General features: G+C 49.0%; 1 protein-coding gene across 2 annotated transcripts in view; it reads left to right on the forward strand.

The window, feature by feature from the left end:
- The window catches only part of LOC143354399 (Fanconi anemia group J protein homolog), an 82,963-nt gene that overhangs the window by 50,749 nt on the left and 12,988 nt on the right, over positions 1-19,226 (forward strand). For both annotated transcript variants that reach the window (XM_076788447.1, XM_076788446.1), the window contains exon 4: positions 13,021-13,065. In XM_076788447.1, coding sequence (XP_076644562.1) covers positions 13,021-13,065 — 45 coding nt within the window. The remainder of the gene's footprint in view (positions 1-13,020; positions 13,066-19,226) is intronic.

Raw genomic sequence — 19,226 nt, forward strand, 5'->3', positions numbered from 1 at the left:
ACGAGCACCGAGAGAAAGATTCTTCGACTCGGGATCATTTTCGATGATAAATTGCGCGAAAAAGGGAGCACGACCATCGTGAAAAAGTCTCTCGCAAAACAAAAATAAAATTAAAAAAAGGAAACCACCCCACCACTTTTGATCGCAACTGTATTTTCGACTTTTCCATCGTTCTCGCCCCGCGAAATATAATCTCGGGGATCGCGCACGGTCATCAAGTAGCAATATCCTGTAGCAGACACGTGCGACGTCGAACAAAGCGGTTCGATTTCGGTGATAGCGATCAAAGTAACTTTGCTCGTGGTTCGCCGAGCACCCGTGGCCACGTCAACGAAATTGTTTCTCGTCCCCGTGTTTTCCACTCTCTCCCACGAAGTTTTTCGATGGAATCGCACGAATCTGGAAACACCCGGCCCAGACCCCCTCGAATTCACTCGCCGACTCTCGTGTTTTAACGGCACAATCATCGGCAATTCATGGTTTCGCCCCGGAGACACTTATAATCCTTCGGAAAACGTTCATTCTTGAACTGTTGTCTTTACTTAGAAATTACTTTAGACTATAGCACAAAAATCGACAAAACAATTTCTTTATGTTCCTGTTATAAAATTCATGAAAAATTAATAGATTGCGGATTTTATTCCCTTATGATACAAATGAGTAGGTACAATTTGGAATAGAATAAAGATCAAAAGAGTTTAGAAACATCAATCTATTCTCAATTTATTGCATTGGTTAAAGAAGAAAGAACTTTTTACGTGGCTCCTCCCTCTTAAAATTAGCGCACAACATTTTTATTTTGCAGAAAAATCCGCAGTGATTAACGTACTCTGGCAGATAGTACGATTTTTAGGGGGTGACATCTACGAATTTATTGAGCGTAGTGTCGCCGTAGTATTCCACAAAGTATGCGCCATTTTCTTTAGGATTGTTGCAAGTGCTGCAGCCAGTGCAAGGCGCGCAGAACTCTAGAAGCGCGACAGAATTTGCAAACGCATCGCGAAAGACAGCTCGAGGATCCCTTTTCCGGTATAGCTCGTTAATTATTACGGTTCGTGGCGCTTTCTCGCGCGAAGCATAAACGCGGCAGAGGGTGGTTACACCGGAACACACGGCACACCTACGCGCCGGTAGCATGTCACCGGCAGCATAAAAGCGAAACGGTGCGCCGTTGGTTGGCTGCCGCATTGGTAAGGTCCGCTGTCAATATCAGGAAGCTCCGGTTTATTCCTCTTTGCGCGTTGCAATATTAAACGTCCCCCAATTACTTTTATTTCCCGCGTTCCGGTCATCGAACAACGATTTTAAGACGACCGTTCCGCCGACGACTGGACTGCAAAACCGAATCTATTATAGCTTAGTGGAAATGGTAATTCCGTGGCGGTGACACGAGCCACGCAACGACGGTCCTTTACATTGTTATAAGATTTTATTTATTGGCGAAAAGAGTAGACGCCATTTAAACTGAACCCTCAAACTGAAATTCCCGTGTTTTGCTTCACACTACAGTGATTTCTCTATATATGTCGCCAAGGCCTGGATGATAAACGTCGCGGAATTATCCCCACTACCGCAGGGTATACCCACGAAGCTCGAGAGGCCTCGGACGCCGAGGAGTGTAAACATGACGCGGGTATGTCTCCTGGACGATACATGTCGAGGGAAAGACCCGTCTTGTTGACATATATCGAGCATTAACTGTATTTATAATTGTAAAATATTTCGACTAATTATTCATCAAAATCATTACGATAACCTCAATGTAGGATGATGGGAGGTACTATATGAATTTTTCCGCAGTTTCGATTTAATTGTGTGCTGGTTGTAAGTGGGAAATCTTGCGCGACTGATTGGACGCCTGGTTCCTTGGAGAAACCTTCGTGCTAGGACTTCCAGTCGCGTTTTCACCGAACGAGTATCTAGACAGAACACGAAAGAGAGAGATTCTCTAGGAGGGTTCACAGGTCGCGGAACATATTCCCCGCACGGTTTATTACGAGCATTTCCCGGGCTCGGCCGTCGAGCGACGCGTTTTCCGGCTGTCAGAATTTTCGTAACAACCGCGGAACGATACCCGATGAAAAGCGAGCCCGACAAAGGGTAACCGTATCATTCGTTTTCGCCGAGCCGAGCCCGTTAGCCGGGCGAACAACACGCAACCGCAAACCCGGCGCCCCCGAAAATCAGTCAAAATTCAACCGGAAAAAAATGTAACAAAAACGACGGAGAGAGATAGAAACAGACAACACGGGAAACGAGACCGTGGTAGCAGCAACCAGTCTCCTAGGAGCAACTAGATAGCTTTAGCGAAGAACAAAAAAAAAGAGAGAGAGAACAAGAGACAGGAACGGGGAGTCTCGGTAGGGGAAGAAAGGAGAACAATCGCAGGACAAGTTGCATCCCGGTGGAAAAGTTTCCCGGTAGACAGAGAGATCCTGCGAGCGAGCGGCGCGAATCGTTTTCTCGCTGCTTTTCCCGCGGTTGCATCGGGGGTTGCAGGGCTGTGGAGGAGAGGAGGAGGAGGAGGAGGAGGGTGGGTTTAGAAGGGCTGGATAGCTGCCGAGGGGGTGGGAGCAGGGCGAGCACGGCGAGCACAGCGAGGCTCATTTTGTCGGCGGCAGAGATGGTGCAGTCTCTTCTCTCCCTTCCGTACCTTCTCTGTCCCTCGTCCTTTCCACCCCCGTCAACCCCCGGTATTTTCTCTCCGCTCACATTTTCACCTGTCCCTCGGCCTCCCCCCGCCACTGTGCTCCTCGCGCCCCCGTCTGTTTTTTTCTCTCCGTTCCCGTCTTCCCCGCTTTATCTCGTCGGTTCGTCGCCACCCTCCACCCTATTTCACCCTGTTTCACCCTCCTCCTCTTCTTCCGCTCTCTTCCTCACCCTCCTTTCAACGCTATCCTCTCCTCTCTTCTCCGCTCCGCTGCTGCTATACTCCTCCCGGCTGTGTGCGCGCAAGGGTAGGCAGGAGAGGGTGGGTGGCGAGTCGGCTGCCACAGGGGGTGGAACACGGAACGCCTGGCTGGCGACATTATTAGACGCCCCCGATGAGTCAGTGAGGCCAGGGGTGGATGACGACGCTCCGCTACCGTGACAAGCCGGCGAACTACCACCCGGGGGTGGCCGAGCGCCGAGGTAATGAGAAGAAAAGACGGCGCGCAGCGAGATATCGCCCGGGAAAAAGGCAGCCTCCCGCGCCAAAAGCCTGCAATTTTCGCGTGCGTCTCGCCCACCCCACCCACGCTGCTACACCCACACCCCCGTTCGCTGTCTCGCTTAGGGGGATTAACCCCTAGACCGGCGAAGAAAGGCCGCGGCTGCACAGTGGGCCGTTTCTATGAAATTGGTGGAGTTGAAGAAAAATGTTTGCATTGATTGCAAGAAAGATTGCAAACATTCTTTCTTCTGCCAATTTTCTCATCACCCTGAAACAAATACACTAATGTCCTTAAATATTTTGAATATGTCCTCTGCTTCAAATTGCACGCACACGTTTTGGTCACAACTAATGGTCAAGTTCGAGCCTCTTAAAGTATTTTACGAGGCTCTGTCATTTCCCTGCGCATCTCGGGTCTTGAAGCCACGCGCGGTTTCTAAACGAGTATTCTCTTGCCGATTAAGAATGTTTATACTGCAAAAACTTTTACATTTCAATTTTGGCCTTTCGCTGCAACAGAGTTGTTAGACACCGACCTAGTTGTCGCCTGGATACGACGACATTCGATTTTTGATTTCTCGAAACGCGTCGTCTTGATCAGTCGTGGCGAAAAGAGCGAGAGAACGGCTGCGCGGCGGAAACGAGCGAACAGGAATATGTAACGCAGAAGACAAAAAGAGGTATGAAAGGAGAGGCAGATAAGGTAATGAGGGGAAAAAAATGTGGCGGAAGTACGAAGGAGGATAGGAACGGGCTGGGACGGACGGAGGGAAAGGGGTTCTTTTCATGCCGCCTCCTCTCTCGCCGAGGTTTTCCGCAGGAAGAGCACAACCCCCGGTTGCGTGTGACAGCCATTTTAATTCCAAGCCCCTAGGGGGGTCCCTGATTTTCATTCCCCATGATGGAGCATCAGCCGTCCTCCTTCTTTCACCCCCCACGGCTTCCACCCTCGCTCGGTCTCTTCTCTTCCCACCCCCTATCGCTTCTTTTGCCTCTCCGCCATCTCTTTCTCGTCCATTCGCGCGTTTCCAACCCCCGCGTCTCTCTCTCCTATTTCCAACCCTCTTGCCCTCTCTTCCTCTCTCTCTCTCTCCCTGTCGGTCGCCGTGCCACCTCCTCCCACCGGCTGTGTCTTTCTCCGTCCCCTTTCTCCGGGGGGGAAAAGCTTTCAGAGGCAGAGCTCCGAAGGGGATGAGGAAGGCCGGATGAACGCCGCGGTGTGTCGGCTATCTCGGCTGTCGCATCGCGAATCGAATAAAATCCGCCGGCTGAGGGATGAACCGCGCTCCACGGCTCTCGCTCCTCTCATTTCGGCAGAGAACTCTCTCCTTGCTCGCCCCTTACTCCGCGGACCTCCTCGTTTCTCTCGCCCCCGCGGAAACGGTTGCCACCCCTCTTCCTCCGCCAGCTTCGAAAAGATCCTGCGAGAAGCAAGACTATAAACTCTGTCTATCGCTCGCCTCCTTTCGGAAGAAGGCTGCCTCACGCCAAGGGTGTCCTCTTTTTCTCGCCCCTGCAACCTCACTTCATCCCTCTGCTAGCACCTAGATGATCCTGTCAGAAGGACTCTAAACTCTGCCTATCGTTCGTTTCATTTATTGCCTCGTTATTGTTGCCAGTCGCTCAATAATTTATCAATAACTTCCACGTCATTTTTCTCCACTCTGTGTAGAAAGTCTGGAGCAGCTGGGAGCTGAAACGGTGCTCGAGAAGACATCTCGTGGCCCCCGAATTAACGAACCGCACGAAATTCGTGGAGGGGTGGTAAAGATTCGATTGACGCGGCTATCGATTACCTTTTTAATTATTTCATCGATGAATCGCCGCGTTCGAACCCTTTTTTGACAAAGGGGGGAAAAAGATGAGGAAGAAAACGCGTGTAACGACCTCGAGGGAGATGCGAGGAGAGCGGCCGAGCGAGGAGGGTGAAACATCCCCTGGCGGTACTTTCATTCCGATTCCCGTAATTAGAATATTAATCGCGAGGATCCTCGATCCCGGTTCCTCTCCTCTCCCCCGTCACCCCTGGGTCCCCTCAATTATGCATTCCGTTCCGATCGTGGGCTGCACCCCTATCCGGGGGGTCGTCTCCGTCTATTTTGTTTCCCTCGCGCGTCTCCCTCGAATGATGTCGCGAAAGGGGTTGAAAACTTCCCTGTGAAGATCAGTGACGCTCTAAACGTTTTCATTTCGTGGTCCGGCTTGTCGCTGTCCTTCTTCCTCTTTCCGTGCGTGCGTGCGCGAAGGGTGGTTGAAAGGAGAGGAGGCGAAAAGAAAAAGGGGAAAAAGGAAAAGGGGGAAACCAGCATACAGGGAGAGGGAGAGAGAGAGAGAGAGAGAGAGAGAAAGAAAAAGAGAGTGAAGGGTCGCCATGGCGTCCACGGAACCGTTGCTGATTGGACGATCGCAAGGGTACGCATTTTTAGCCTCCCTTCGGATCTGCCCTCATTGTCATTTTAATTTCAATCCCCTCGGGGCCACTGAGGCGGCGGGGCGTTCCGGGGGCGAGAGGGAGGGGGTTGTGTGCACCCTTCGCAAGATTGGTTCGACGACTTGCTAACGCTGTGAACCATGGGGCCCCTTCTAACGGGTGTCCCGATCCAAGCCTAGCTCTCGAACCGGACTCTCACGGTTTACAAGAAAATAATCCGTTGGGGGTTGCTCGGGACGAAGAGAAACTTACTCTGGGTCACTGGAAACTGAACCTTGACATTCGCTGGAATCGTTCGATGAGTCAGAGACAGAGTCTAAGTTACATATCTCAGATATTAATCCTTTGTGGCCCGAAGTGTTCCCCCTGTTTCAATTCAGAACTAGATACAGCATTTTATATACTGCAAAACCTTGATTCTCCGAATCTCAGTTAGCTTGTATGACTTTTTTATTGTGCAAATACATTCCACATATAAATGGTTCAGTGTGAAACGAATTGTACACAACACTGAGTACAGATTGCCCTACGGAGCACTACCGGGGATCCCAAGGTGCTCTCGGAGCCACGAAGCCACGCCTACTCGACCCCCTCTCCGCAAAACGCTACAAACATCCTCCCACTTCTTCAATTCGTCCCTCTAGTTTCCTGGCGTTAAGCTATGTCCACACTGAAGCAACAGCGGGCAACTTTTCGTCGCCTCTCGTTGTTTGTGTTACTCGGTAAAAAAGGAGAAGACAACAAAGAAAGCGATAAAAAGTTGCTCGACGTTGCATCAGCGTGGACATAGCTGTAGAATCGTCTTGACTCGTCAAAGTTTCCGTGTGATTCGTCGCTGGGCCAATGAGGAATCAGCTTCGATCAGCTCTTCCCGGCTCGCGAGACTAGACTCGATGTTGGGTAAAATAAGAAGCCGTCGAGGATCGATTTCCCGGAAAAATCGAAGGAAAGCGCGGCTCGAGCGACCGTTTTAATTTCCGTCCCATTTTCCGTAGTTCGACCATCTCCACCCCCCCCCCACCCCCGATCGTTCGCTCTCGTTCCCCAACCCCTCGAGCCTACCTCCGCGGTCCGACCCTCCTTCTTTCTTCCATTTCCTCCTGTCGGTGGATGCGCGGCATGCAAAGCCGTAATTAGTGGCTTCGCGTGTAATTATCGTGGAAAAAAGGGCTCTGAATGCTCCATAGTATTCAGGCCGGCCGAGGACGAGTCCTTCGCGATGGAATCGCGCGAAGCACCCTTGAGACGCGCACAGCCCTTCCATCTTCATCGTTCTTCGTCGTTCATCCCCCTCCGTCCCTCCGCCCCCACCGGGCCTTCGTATCCGCGTTTCGAAAGCGATCGCGTTTTTCGACTGTCGTTCGCGAGCCTCCATTTCAACGCTCCTTCTCGCCATTTAGCAGCGTTCCGCCATTTCGTTCCTCATTCTCTCTCTCTCTCTCTCTCTCTCTCTCTCTCTCTCTCTCTCTGGAGCTCCTCTTTCGATTTGTTTTTCTTTTTTCGGTATCTGCGTTCTCTCCAGTAATCTCGAGTCAACCGAAAAGAAGCTGCTCGGCTCGCGAATAGAGAGAGAGAGAGCCCACCCCCTTTTTTCCATCGACGAGAAAATTACTGTCGAACGGATGAGGAACATTGAAATGCCGCTGCTTCGAGGGGGCGGTTGTTGTCGCTCGATTGGCCTTTCGGCCAATGAGTATTTCCCGTTTTCCTTTCGAGATTACGCGGCTCTTTGTTGCTGCATTTGTTTCGCGTACCTTCGCGAAAATAATACCGGTACGTTTCCGATAATAAACGACGCCGTCTTGTCTGATTTCGTTCGGATGGAACCGGCGAGGAAACTGAGCCCGACTACCTTCCCATAATGTTCCCCGTCGAACACATGTTAGAAAACGTTCTGGAAATAATGTCGTATTCCTTGGAAAAGATTTTCATGCAAAATAAAAATTGTTCAAATCAACCGTAAGAGACCGAGGACTAATGAAAATGTATTTTCAGGTTTAATTATCTTACAAGGTCGAGAATAATATTCTTAAATTCTTCTGTTTTACCAACGCTGTATTTGACATTTTCGTTTTTGTTATAAATGCATAACGATGTCTAATTCTGATATCTTTCTCACGAACTTATCCAGATTTGTAAGACACTCATTTTGAGAACAGCTTCTCAAAATTACCGTTCTTCTGCCGAGCTTCTCAGAAGTATGAATTCTATGATTCGTGTCTTCCCTTTTTGCAGCCAGTCATTCGCACATTCGGGAGAAAATCTACTTGGAATTTCAGAGGAGTCGGACGGAAACCGTGGAAATTTCTTGCAAGAACGCGCAGAGACAGGAAGAGAGATAGAGAGAGAGGGAGAGAGAGAGAGAGAGAGAGAGAAATGTTCGTTTCAGAAATACGTCTGTCTCGCCATACTACAAAACGAAAAGGCAAATATACATTGCTGAGCTGTTCGAGGTTCGCGCATTAAACTTCCCGCGAATAATTTGATAATTAGATAATAATTTTTCTCAGCCAAAATGTATCGCGAACCCGTTTAATTAAACTCGTAAAGTACAATTTACTTTTCATTGATTACTACATCGGGGAAACACTTGTACTACGTGACCAGAAATGATTCCTAACTTCTGACAACTAGGAAAATATTGGGACGTAAATAATATAGAAATTATACTACATAAACTGTGAACTATTTAACACTAGGTTTACGGGACGGGTTCTAGTATTTTTAATTTACAATTATTAAGGTTCTAAGGATACATCCATGAGGAACTATTCAATAATTATTAAAAAAAAAAATGGTTAAAAATTTAGGCACATTCTTGCTATTTTTATAAAGTAATATAAAATAGTAAATTTTAGTGGTCCGTAAACCTGGCGTTACAGATATGCGATGTCAAAACGAATAGAAAATTGAAGGTGAATGAAAATTTAAACTCTGAGGTCCCCGAGGTCACGATTGAAGCGTCGACCAGTTCTCCTAATATGCAAATTTGCAAAATGGCGGAAACACCACCATGATCGCTAAACTTGAGAAAATCTGCGACTCCGGTGACGTTATGACAATCGCGGTTCGACGTGGCTGTCGCCATCGAAAAACGCGGCGTTGGGTTCCATTCGGTTCCAGGGACCGATGGCAACCCCCGGGAGCAATCCGTCATTCGGAGGACGACGAGAAGGGGGTCCCGGGGGATGAAGGAAAGGAAGAGGGGGGGAGAGCGGCTCTCGGCCGCGGGGGTTTTCGAGAGCTCTGCGAGAGAGAGCCGCTTTCGATTCATTGTACAATAATATGACGGAAATGTCAGTCAATTAATAAGCATACCGAACCTGACTAATTTCCGCCTTTGTTCGGCTCCACACGGCCGGGATGGATGAATAAGTGGCCATTATGCGGCTTTTATGATTGGTCAGATCCGTATCACGACAGCCGGTTCCGCTTTTAGAAACCCGCGCGCCGGCACGTCGAAACTTCTCTTGCGGCGAACCTTTTTAACCGCGTGCACGTGCCGGCCGGAATATCGTTCTCGTTTTCTTCTTCCTCCTCCGTCTCCGGCCTCTTTCGGTGCTACACGATTTTTTTCTCCCTCTTACCCCCTTCCTCCCTCTCCTCCTCATCTGCTTCTTCTTCTTCTTCTTCTTCTTCTTCATCCTCTGTAGCGTCGGTGTACGTTTCTCTTCTCGCGGGACCAGACTCCGCATCGGGCCAGACGCTTTGTTCATTGCCGCGTGCCGATTTCTTCGGACTTCGAAGTAGAACACAAAAATGGGTGAAGGCACTACATCCTACCGTCTCTCGTCCTAATTTTTCTGGGGATCGTTCGAGTAAATTGCATCGGTGCCCGTGGCGGCTCGCTATTTCCACTTGATATTATCGATAACATTTCATATAATAAAAAGATTTAATATAGCAGAAATCTTTGTATGGAACTGTGCGCTTCGCAGCGGCGTGGTGTTTGTTGTGCACATGCGCACATAGGAGGCTGAAATTTTCTGGAGCAGCACCCCCACTAATTTTAGCTGCGAGCCGCCACCGATCAGTGCATAATAGAATGAAAATATTCTAGGTCGGGAGAAATGTTTCGCCTCCCAATTAAATTAGTTCCGAGTGCAGAGGGTTAACCGGCACAAAATCGGACCGTTCCGAGCTTCAAGTTCGACGCACCTGCGTGGCGGACCTAAACCGGGGAGCAAAATCTCCGGGGTTACTCGAGAACTCTGTTAAAAAAACGACGTCTTATCGAAAGCCGAGTTCCCATATCAGAATTTCGAACCTGTCAACGTCGCTGTCGATAAACGACAAAGGATTACAGGGAAAGAAAAGCTCGATCATCCGGCGCAGATTAATCCGGCAGACGTTGCTGCACGGGGGGCGGCGAAGTGTCTCCGGCCCGACTAATCATCCCCCGGCAACCCTTCGCTATTCCGTTGTCGGCCGGTGAAAGGGTTGCGAGAATGGCGGCTGCTCGATTCTTGGAGGGCTGAGGCAATTACACGGATTCGTTAATGACGGGCGCGATGACGCTCGGGGGTTCCCGCTGACGCGGGCTATCTTTCGCCTCCACTTATCCGCGGCGTCGTAAGGGGTCGCGACATAAAGGAGGGGCGTGGCGGCGTCGGCGTCGGCATCAGCGACGATACGGGGGGTGTGGGTGTGCAGCTGCGCCACGTATCAGCCACCTATATCCTTGGTGGCCGGCTCACCATCCTCTCCCCCCCCCGTACCCCCTCCTCCTCCCAACCCCCTTGGCTTATATTGCCGTCGGGGGATAATACCACGGGGGTGCCGGAACGGTTTCATTACACGGCTTCCCGAGGGATAATATCCGAGGATATCTCGCCGGCCGTCCCCACGGGCCTGGAATTCCGTGCCACCGAGCTTCCTCCGCGTCACAGACGGCGCAGACCCATCTTCCACAGCCGGAGCAACCCCTTCCCGAAACCGTCGAGGACCCTGCGTGGATGGCACCCAGCCACCAACCCCCCGGATACGTCACGGAAAATGGCCGATTCTGCGAGAACCGCTCGGAGACACTGTCGTTCGCCGATACTCGCTGGCCAGGGATCGAAACGGTGCCGAAAATAACAGCCATTTTTATCATATGTTCGGTTGCCTCTTCGAATCGCATCATTCGCACCAGTGCTCGCTCATCTCCCTACCTTAGCAACGGTAGACAATGTTAACCCTTTGCACTCGAAGCTATTTTAACTCCAAAACGAAACATTTCTTCCGACCTAGAATATTGCCCTTCTATATATTTTTTTTCATGTTATACATACGAAAAAGGTGCGATTTACTCGTGCAATACCGAAATGTTTAGTAATTTATTAAATACAAACAAATTTAATAATGTAAAAAAATATTTTGAATAATGATACAGCAATTTATAGCGGTGCCTTACAGTCACCATTCGAGTGCAAAGGGTTAATACCTCTAGCGGGTAATATTTAACCTCTCAAGTACCGCGCGGTCGTCCGTAACTCTGTCTCCCAGGGACGGCGCGCCTGACCGCGGACGGCACAAAAGCCACTATAGTGGTTCGTACCGTGCAAACTGATGCTTTCCACGGAAACCACTATAGTGGCGTACAGTACTTAAGAGGTTAAGGGTCGAAACGGTTGCGACAATTCAGCCATTTTTGCGACGGTCAGTCCAATATTAATTGGAGTTTGCATTGTACAACAGCATTGTCGTTTTCATTAGACTGCGGATTTTATGCCATTATGGGAAAAATGAGTACGACACAATTTAAAGCAGTGGACATATTAAAAAGATTTAAGGACATCGGTGTGTTAGCCGCAAAGGGTTAATAGATATCGTTTGGAATCTTCTCGAGTGATTGTACTGGAAAAAGTTAACCCTTTGCCCTACAATATCGAGTCATACTCTTGATGAAGATTCTGAATAAAGTCTAATGAGTACGTATGGTATTAATCTCCTTTAAACCGAAATAAAATTCAATTTTTGCGTTGTTAGTGTACAGCTATTGAAGAACGTATAGGCATACAATAGATATAAATTTTCTCCTTTCTTTTAGAAAAGTATGAATTAAAAAAAGGTTCTAGTCACTGGAACCGTAAAATAAATCGTTGGGCAAGGGGTTAGACTATCAGAAAATTCAATACGTTCTGATCCGGAGTGAAAATATCAAAGGGTTAAAATACGTTAACTCGACGATTCACAACTGATGCAACATTGCTCCAACCACAGTATCCACTCAGAATCATCATGTCCAATCGTCCTGGAGTTCCCGTTTGACTCGGAGCAAACCTAGATCTACAATCCGTTTTCTGGGGAGCGGAGCGTGAGCGCGAAGAAACTGGTCTGAGGAGTAAGAAGAAAAAAGGGAATTAATCTGGGATGATTCCTCTTTGGAAAGGGGGCACAAAAGGGGTTCGAGTAGCGTAGGGCGGTGCTCGGGGCGTCGTTCTTCGGCGTATCCGTCTCGGAAGAAGACGAGGAAGTCTCACGAGGTTTTAGGGCGCTAGAGCAGCAGCAGCAGCAGCAGCAGCTAGGAGCAGTATTCTTTTTCCTGTGTGCTCTCCGCTGTCGGGTTTTTTCCTCTGTCCGTGCTGTCGGCGGCCTTTGATGATCCCGCGCGCTAGTACAATGCGCGCGCGGATCGGATCGTGCTCGTGCGCGCATTGCGATTAGTATTTAATGCTCACATTGTCGAAGGGCCCCGGTTTCCCGTATCAGATGCGAGGCCGGGCCACCGGGGACCAGTTATTAGGCCGCTGACAGGCCCATAATCCCCCATGAACCTCGGCCCGGGCACTCCAAGACCGAAAATATAATGCCCATTAGCGGCGTAGCCTTTCAGCCCCGGCCCTCCCCGGGCATTTATATATATTTCCTTCTGTCTCTTTTCTTTATTTCATCCCCTCCGCCGCAACCCCGACTACAGGGTGCCACCAGTACGATCCTGTAAAGTTTCGACCCCGGGGGTTAATCTCGTCTCGAATCTGACGTTGCGATCCCGAAGAAGTCACGAGTTCGAGAAACACAGCCTCCGACACTTTTCCCACCCTTTGTCCGGGATCTCGACTGGAGATCCGCCTTGCGATTACCGAGATCAGGATCTAGGACCTGCTAGGACACGCTCGATGTTCCAGCGGATTTTTCTACGGTTCTGTCGAATGGCTCGTGACGAATCGAACGCAATTCGGCCGGGAAAGTAAATTCGCGTGAAAATCGACGCGGAGCGTGTTTCGCCGGCGTCCGCGAACCGTGTCAGCCCGGATTTGCCAGTCCACTGCGCGTCTGTGCGTAAATATGGACTTTAGAGGAACGGTCGCTGACCGTGACCACGCTGCCAGCTTCGAAATGTAGGAATATTTGGTAATTTGTGGATTTTTTCACGACCGATGCTGTTCCCTCTGGCTGTCCACTTCAAACTAACACCGGAGATCAATTGTTTTATATTTCTCGTCTGTTTCAGAGGAGGTGCGGAAGCGGAATTTGAAACAGACTCTCGAGGCTGATGGTAAGTCGCAATTTTTCTGTTCTACGATAGCACTGAGCGAATCGACCTTTGACACACCGAGCGCCCACGCGGCAGTCTCACATATTCTATAAAATCAAAGTAATTCACAGAATGAGAAAGTAGAAGTAGAAATAAAAATAGAAAAGTTAAAGAATGATTTTAAGAATACTTAATCGACTTTGCTACACTCGATACATTAACGTAAAATATGGAATAATTGTTTGAATCGTATATTTGGCACTAGCAAAGTCGAGCGAATTCCATTCAAAGATAGTAAGAAAGCACTTTGGGAACCAATGACGCTTTTTAACGAATTCGGGAGTTTCGAGGACGTCTCTGTAGGTTAATTAGAGTCGTGATAGAAAATCCCGGCAACAGCCAATCCCCCGAAACCGTTTTGTTTCGTTCCGAGCGGATGCGAGAGCCGCATTACTCCGAGTTTCCAGGTTTTTGCCTCCATTGTGCTGGCCCGATAGCGGCTCAGCGGATATTACGTAACATATTCCGATCCGTTTGAGCATGAAAACCCTCCGCGGTTATTATATTTAATAGGAGCGCGAGATTTCGCAACATCTGCTCCCGAGCCCCGTGACCCCCTTTAAAAGGGAAACCTTGGTCCGCCATCGATTATTTCGCAGGGAAGAACTCGTTCCCGAACTTCTTGCGCGCCGCTGCCTTGGAAATAGTTTCGGTTTCCCTCCTTCCAGAAGACTTTCCCTTAATTTCCCTTCGAGCTCCGCCAGTTCGACCCTTGACGACCCTTCAAAACTCTTTCGCGCCATCACCCGTTGGACGCACCACTGAAAATCTCAACGTTACGTCTTTATAACGTTACGAATTTATTGTTTGCGTTTAAGTCGAAAATATTATTACGTATGTAGGAAAATAATTTGGACAAATTTTTAGTCGAACGCTTAGAAGAGTGTTGAGTCGAGTTTCCGAATATTTTAGATGAGCGAATGTGACACAATCTTTCTCTTCTTGTCAGTGGTTAATCTGTTGATATGAAGTTCGCTGCTCGAGCATTGTTTGAACTCGCAGCACCCCCCCCCCAATGTTTAAAACAATACCTTCAACCCTTTCTGTTTCCGTCTCTACACACGAAACTTCACCAATTGACACCAACTTTACCAACACAGAATTGTTCTTTCCAAGGATATACATTTTTTTCATATAAATAGTGATTAGACTGGATTATATTAGTGCAGACCCAATCAAAAATATCTGGCCCAGTAGACAGAATAAATAAATGAAATAAAATTGTCGAGCAAGTGTCGAATCGAATTCGAATCGATTCGAACGTTTCTATAAAGTCGTAAATAATTGAATAGTGCTGAAGCACAGAAGAAGCTAAAATATTTTGAAATCTCTCTGTCTCTCTTTCTCTCTCTCTATCTATCTATCTATCTATCTATCTATCTATCTATCTATCTATCTATCTATCTATCTCTTGACACGCTAGCACGCAGACAACGTTCAGCTCAAGGTGTTAGTACACTAAACTGGCTGACAACGCGGTCGAGTTGCCCGTACGAGCACCGAGGGCTCACAATTTCGTTTCGACGAGCACGTACAGCCACTATTAAACGACGGTACGGTAAAATTAGACTATTAAACGATTCGCACACGCGTTCCTCGAAAACTCGAGCCGGGCACAACGGCGGTCGTATTAATATCGTGGTTAATGTGTATCGTGTATCAACGCCGCGGATTCGATTGTCGTTCCATTTCGACAGCGACAACGGCAATAGCTGCCGTTAATTGCACCGGTAATGACGAATCAAACGTCCTAAGGGTATTTTGCGAATCGGACAACCCTTGATTCGACTAGAACGGTTTTCGATCTCGTCCCTGTCGATCGAGATCCAACGTGGATTGCGAATGCTCCGTATTCTGTATTTTACATGTGGTTTTAACCATAAGAAAATCGGTTTTAATGTTTTTACAATCCGATACAGGCGGGATATATATATAGTTTCTATATTTTACTATATTTTACATACTTACAGTTTGTTTTAACGGTCAAACTGGCACACATCTAAGGCAATTAACTTTAATATTTTTACAATCTGATACGAACAGCTTAGAGCTTATATTTTATTATATTTACTATTCATATACTTGTAGTTTTATTTAACGATAGATTTGGACGACACATCGAGAAAATTTATTTTAATCTTTTTGCAATCTGATACAGACGGGTTAGCTTCTATAATTTTTTATTTTTACTAAACGTACTATGTTTTACTGTATTTTACATACAGTTTGTTTTAACGGTCGAACTGACACGCATCTATAGCAATTGATTTTAATGTTCCTAGAATCTGGTGCAGACAGGTTAGCGTTACGTTCAGTGTTTCGAGACGCGAATAAAATTGAAATCACGGGCAAAACACAGTGAAGATCCTCGAGGGAATCGGTGTATCCGCATCAAAGCCCGGAAACACCCCCTAAATAGCTCCGACGAACTGCTATCCCTAAATTAGATCCTCTCGAAGTTGTTAGCGCCCCAACCCAGCCAGCAACCCGAACAAACGGCGTCCTACTTAGCGGAAATGAAGATGTTCGTGCGAACCTCGCAACCTTTCTAGACTCTCTATTTCAAAAGTTTCCAAAGTGTGACTGAGTGATCGTTCTGTAGACAAAGAAAAATACGAGTGGCTTCTGTGTTTCACCGACTGTTTACTGACTGCAGATTTTATGCATTTCTAGAAAAAGAAATGAACAGTTGCAGTTTGAAACAGCAGAATGATCGGAAGAATTAGAAACGGTGGTGGTGACTTTCGACCTGCTAAAACAATTACAGAAAGAAATTCCCTAGCGACATCTATGTCTTCCTACGAAAATTTATATTATGCATAAAGATTTGCTAATGATTAGATTGTGTGTTTGCAACTTCAGGAGTTGAATGCGAAGTACTGATACCATCCTCGTGTCTGGCGTAAAGGGTTAAGGGTTAACACTTGGACCCAATCACGGGCAGTGCTGTCTTCCAAGCTCGCAGCTCTATAATTAAAACCTCCCTGGTCCATCAACGGATCTTCGTTTCGCGCGGAAGAAAAACCAAAAACCGAGAGTCAGAGAGAGAGAGAGAAAGAGAAAAGAAAGAAAAATCGAGGAAAAGCCGTCGGTTCGCACCCCGGCGTATGCGCACGCGAGACCGTGCGTGGTCCTGCACGCGGGTTGCAGGCTGTAGGGTGGGTAATGTCGGGAAATGCAGCTAACGAAGTTTACGAAGACACTTAACGGAATTACGCCCTCGCCAGCAATGGCCTCCGCGAGCGTGCGTTCCCCTCTGGAATCAACCAGCCTGTTCCACCCTGTCTCCCACTCTCTCTCCCTCTGTCTCTTCGTCACTCTTCTATACCCTGTTTCCCTCCCCGTGGAGCTTTTCTGGTGGCAAGGGATCGTCGCGTTAATTACCGCGAGCGGAGGCAAGAAGCCGGGGAAAATCGCGGCGAGAGAGCGCATCATCGTCGTGAATATAGTCCAGGCTGGCTGACTGGCGAAAGGTCGCGAAAGGAAAGCAGCCGGAATGGGGGTGGCTCTGCTTGGGAGGGGGTGGGAGAGGGGTTGGCGAGGGTGGCCTCGGGCGAAACGAGGGTGGTTGGCTCGGTTTTGCGTCGAAGAAGGGTGTTATTGACATGGTGGGTGTCGCGTCGTCGGCCATCTTGGCCTGCACCCTCTCCTCCGACCGAGGCTCTCTCTTTCTCCCTGTCCCTCTCGCTCTGGCATACACTCTACTGCTCTTTCTCTCTCTCTCTCTAACTACCCTCTCCGCGCACCCTCGCCCGCATCTCCACCCTCTGAACACCCGCAAGCCCCCGGCTCCCCCCATCCAGCTGTTCGGAGCAAAGCTCTGTCCCCATCGCGGCCAGGACATCCTTGTGTCCCCCTTGTGTCGAGTGACATTCGGGCTATACGCCCGGCCTAACCTGCCCGACAGACGCCCTGGGCCACCCTTTTCGACCAACCCCGGCGACGAGCTCCGTGGGTCCCGGGGGTTGCTTGTCGCCATGGCGACCGAAACCCTCCTCGCCCAACCCCCGTCGGCCAAACACCGGTTCCTGTCCCTCGGTACACACTTCCCTCTTCGTTTCTCGGTGTCTCCGCTCCTCGAGTCGTATACCCCCACCAACCCCCTTCATCCCCCGAGATTTTTCTGCTGCCGCTGCTGCTGCTGCTGCTGCTGCTGCTGCTGCTGCTGCTATCGCCGCTGCCACCGTTCTCTCTGATCGTCGCGTTCCTCTTCGAACAGATCTTCCGTGGACTCTTTCACCCGGCGACGTCATTCCTTCCACTCTTTTCTTTTCTTTTCTTCTTAACTACCACGTTCGCCTACCAGCACTGCCTCCGATGTTTTTCCCGAACCGTGTTTGCCTTCCGAACGGGTTTCCCGACCGCGGAATTATTCTACCGGGCTTATTTGATCTTCGCGAGAGCCCGACCTCGCTGACCGAACTCGCTCTCTGGAGACAGCGGCAGCCTCGCCTTGTCTAGGACTGTAACTTGCTCGATTTACCCTCGTGTTCTGGTTCAACGTTCTCTGCAACGATCCGCGACATTTCACCTCGTACAGTCGAGACATTTTCTGTCGTCTTAGATGTAAATCGACTTGCGGGTGTTCTAGAAGGTACTCGTTAATTAGAACAATTCTACTACCTGTCAGTGAGGACTTCAACACGCTCGCTGCCATCATTTGTTCCGATGGCTACGTTCACTGTTAACCTCTTAAGCTTGTCCGCAACTCTGTCTCCCAGGGACGGCGCGTCTGGCCGCGAACGGCACAAAAGCCACTATAGTGGTTCGTACTGTTCAAACTGACGCTTTCCACGGAAACCACTATAGTGGCGTACCGTCCAAACTGATGCTTTCCACGGAAACACTACGGTGACGTGCAGTACTTAAGAGGTTAAAATATCTAACTAAATGCTGCTTCCACCTGCTGTAGGATGTCCGGACAATCCCACTGCATATTATTACAAAAATCATACCGAATCTAAATGAATCCAATCTCCTCAGTTTTCTAACGTATCACGGTTTTACGCGTGGTGAGTTCAGTGTTAGTTATTTAGCGTTAGGGGTTGAAATCATCGGCTTCGGGGGACAGCAAACGCGTTGATACAGCCGGAAGAGTCTCGGTGCTCTTCCCTTAGCAGAATTTCTCCGGCAGCTTCTTTATTTCTTGCAGCGGCGCGGCGTCGTCTCCGAGCCACCCCTTTCGTTTCTGGCATTATTCCACCCTCTAGGAATAATATTCTCGAGTAGAAAGGCTCTCGCGCTAGTCCTACACCCTTCGGCGCCCTTTTCTCCTTCGCTATTTCCACTCTTTCAATGCGTCCTCTACCTCCGCGCTTTCTCAACAACTTCTTCTTCCGCGTTGGTCGCCACTCGAGCCGCGAGCTCATGCTCGCGCTCGCGCGCTACTCTCCATCTCTCATCTCTCCTCGTGGCTGTTCTCGTTCTTCCACCCTTTAGCTACCCTTCAACCACCCCTCCCCCTAAGACCACCCCCGCGCGCCCATGGAAACTGGGAGAATGCACGAGTCCACGCTCGCGTTAATAACGTCTCCATTTGACATAGGGGATGCTACCCCGGATGCCACATCCCCGAGGCGCATTTTCCTCGACTCTTTGCCGTCTTTAGTTCCGCGAACCCTCTGGAGAGGGATGAGAGGAGAGGGACACACAAGCTCGATCGCAAGAGAGAGAGAGAGGGGGGGGAGAACAACCCCCTTTGTTCGCCGCTTCTTTTCTCCCCGTGAACTGTTACGTTTGCGAAGGGTAGCGATCACGTCGTCCGCTTTTGTCCAGGAATGTAATGATTTCTCGTCGGCCACCCGACCCCGAAGGAAACGGAACGCGTTCGCCTGCCAACCAACTTTCGGGGATGAAATCCGGCCGCTCTCTGCCCCGCGGTGTGCCACCTCTGTCTTGTATTTGCGGGATCAACCCTCGCGAGATTTGGCTCTTTCACAGTTCTGCATTTCGTAGATGCTTGGACCATCCATAGATTTATTTAACCATTTTTTGAAACGTATTGGGTTGTCCGGAAAATTCGTGCCGTTTTTCCGTAGGTGGCATTAGGCTAGGTCTGAGTATGTCAGAAGTGTATGCCATTTTTCTGTTTAGTTGGCCCGGGGTAACCGTGCAATAAAGTT

This window comes from Halictus rubicundus, chromosome 5 (assembly GCF_050948215.1).
Source record: "Halictus rubicundus isolate RS-2024b chromosome 5, iyHalRubi1_principal, whole genome shotgun sequence".
Lineage (NCBI taxonomy): Eukaryota > Metazoa > Arthropoda > Insecta > Hymenoptera > Halictidae > Halictus > Halictus rubicundus.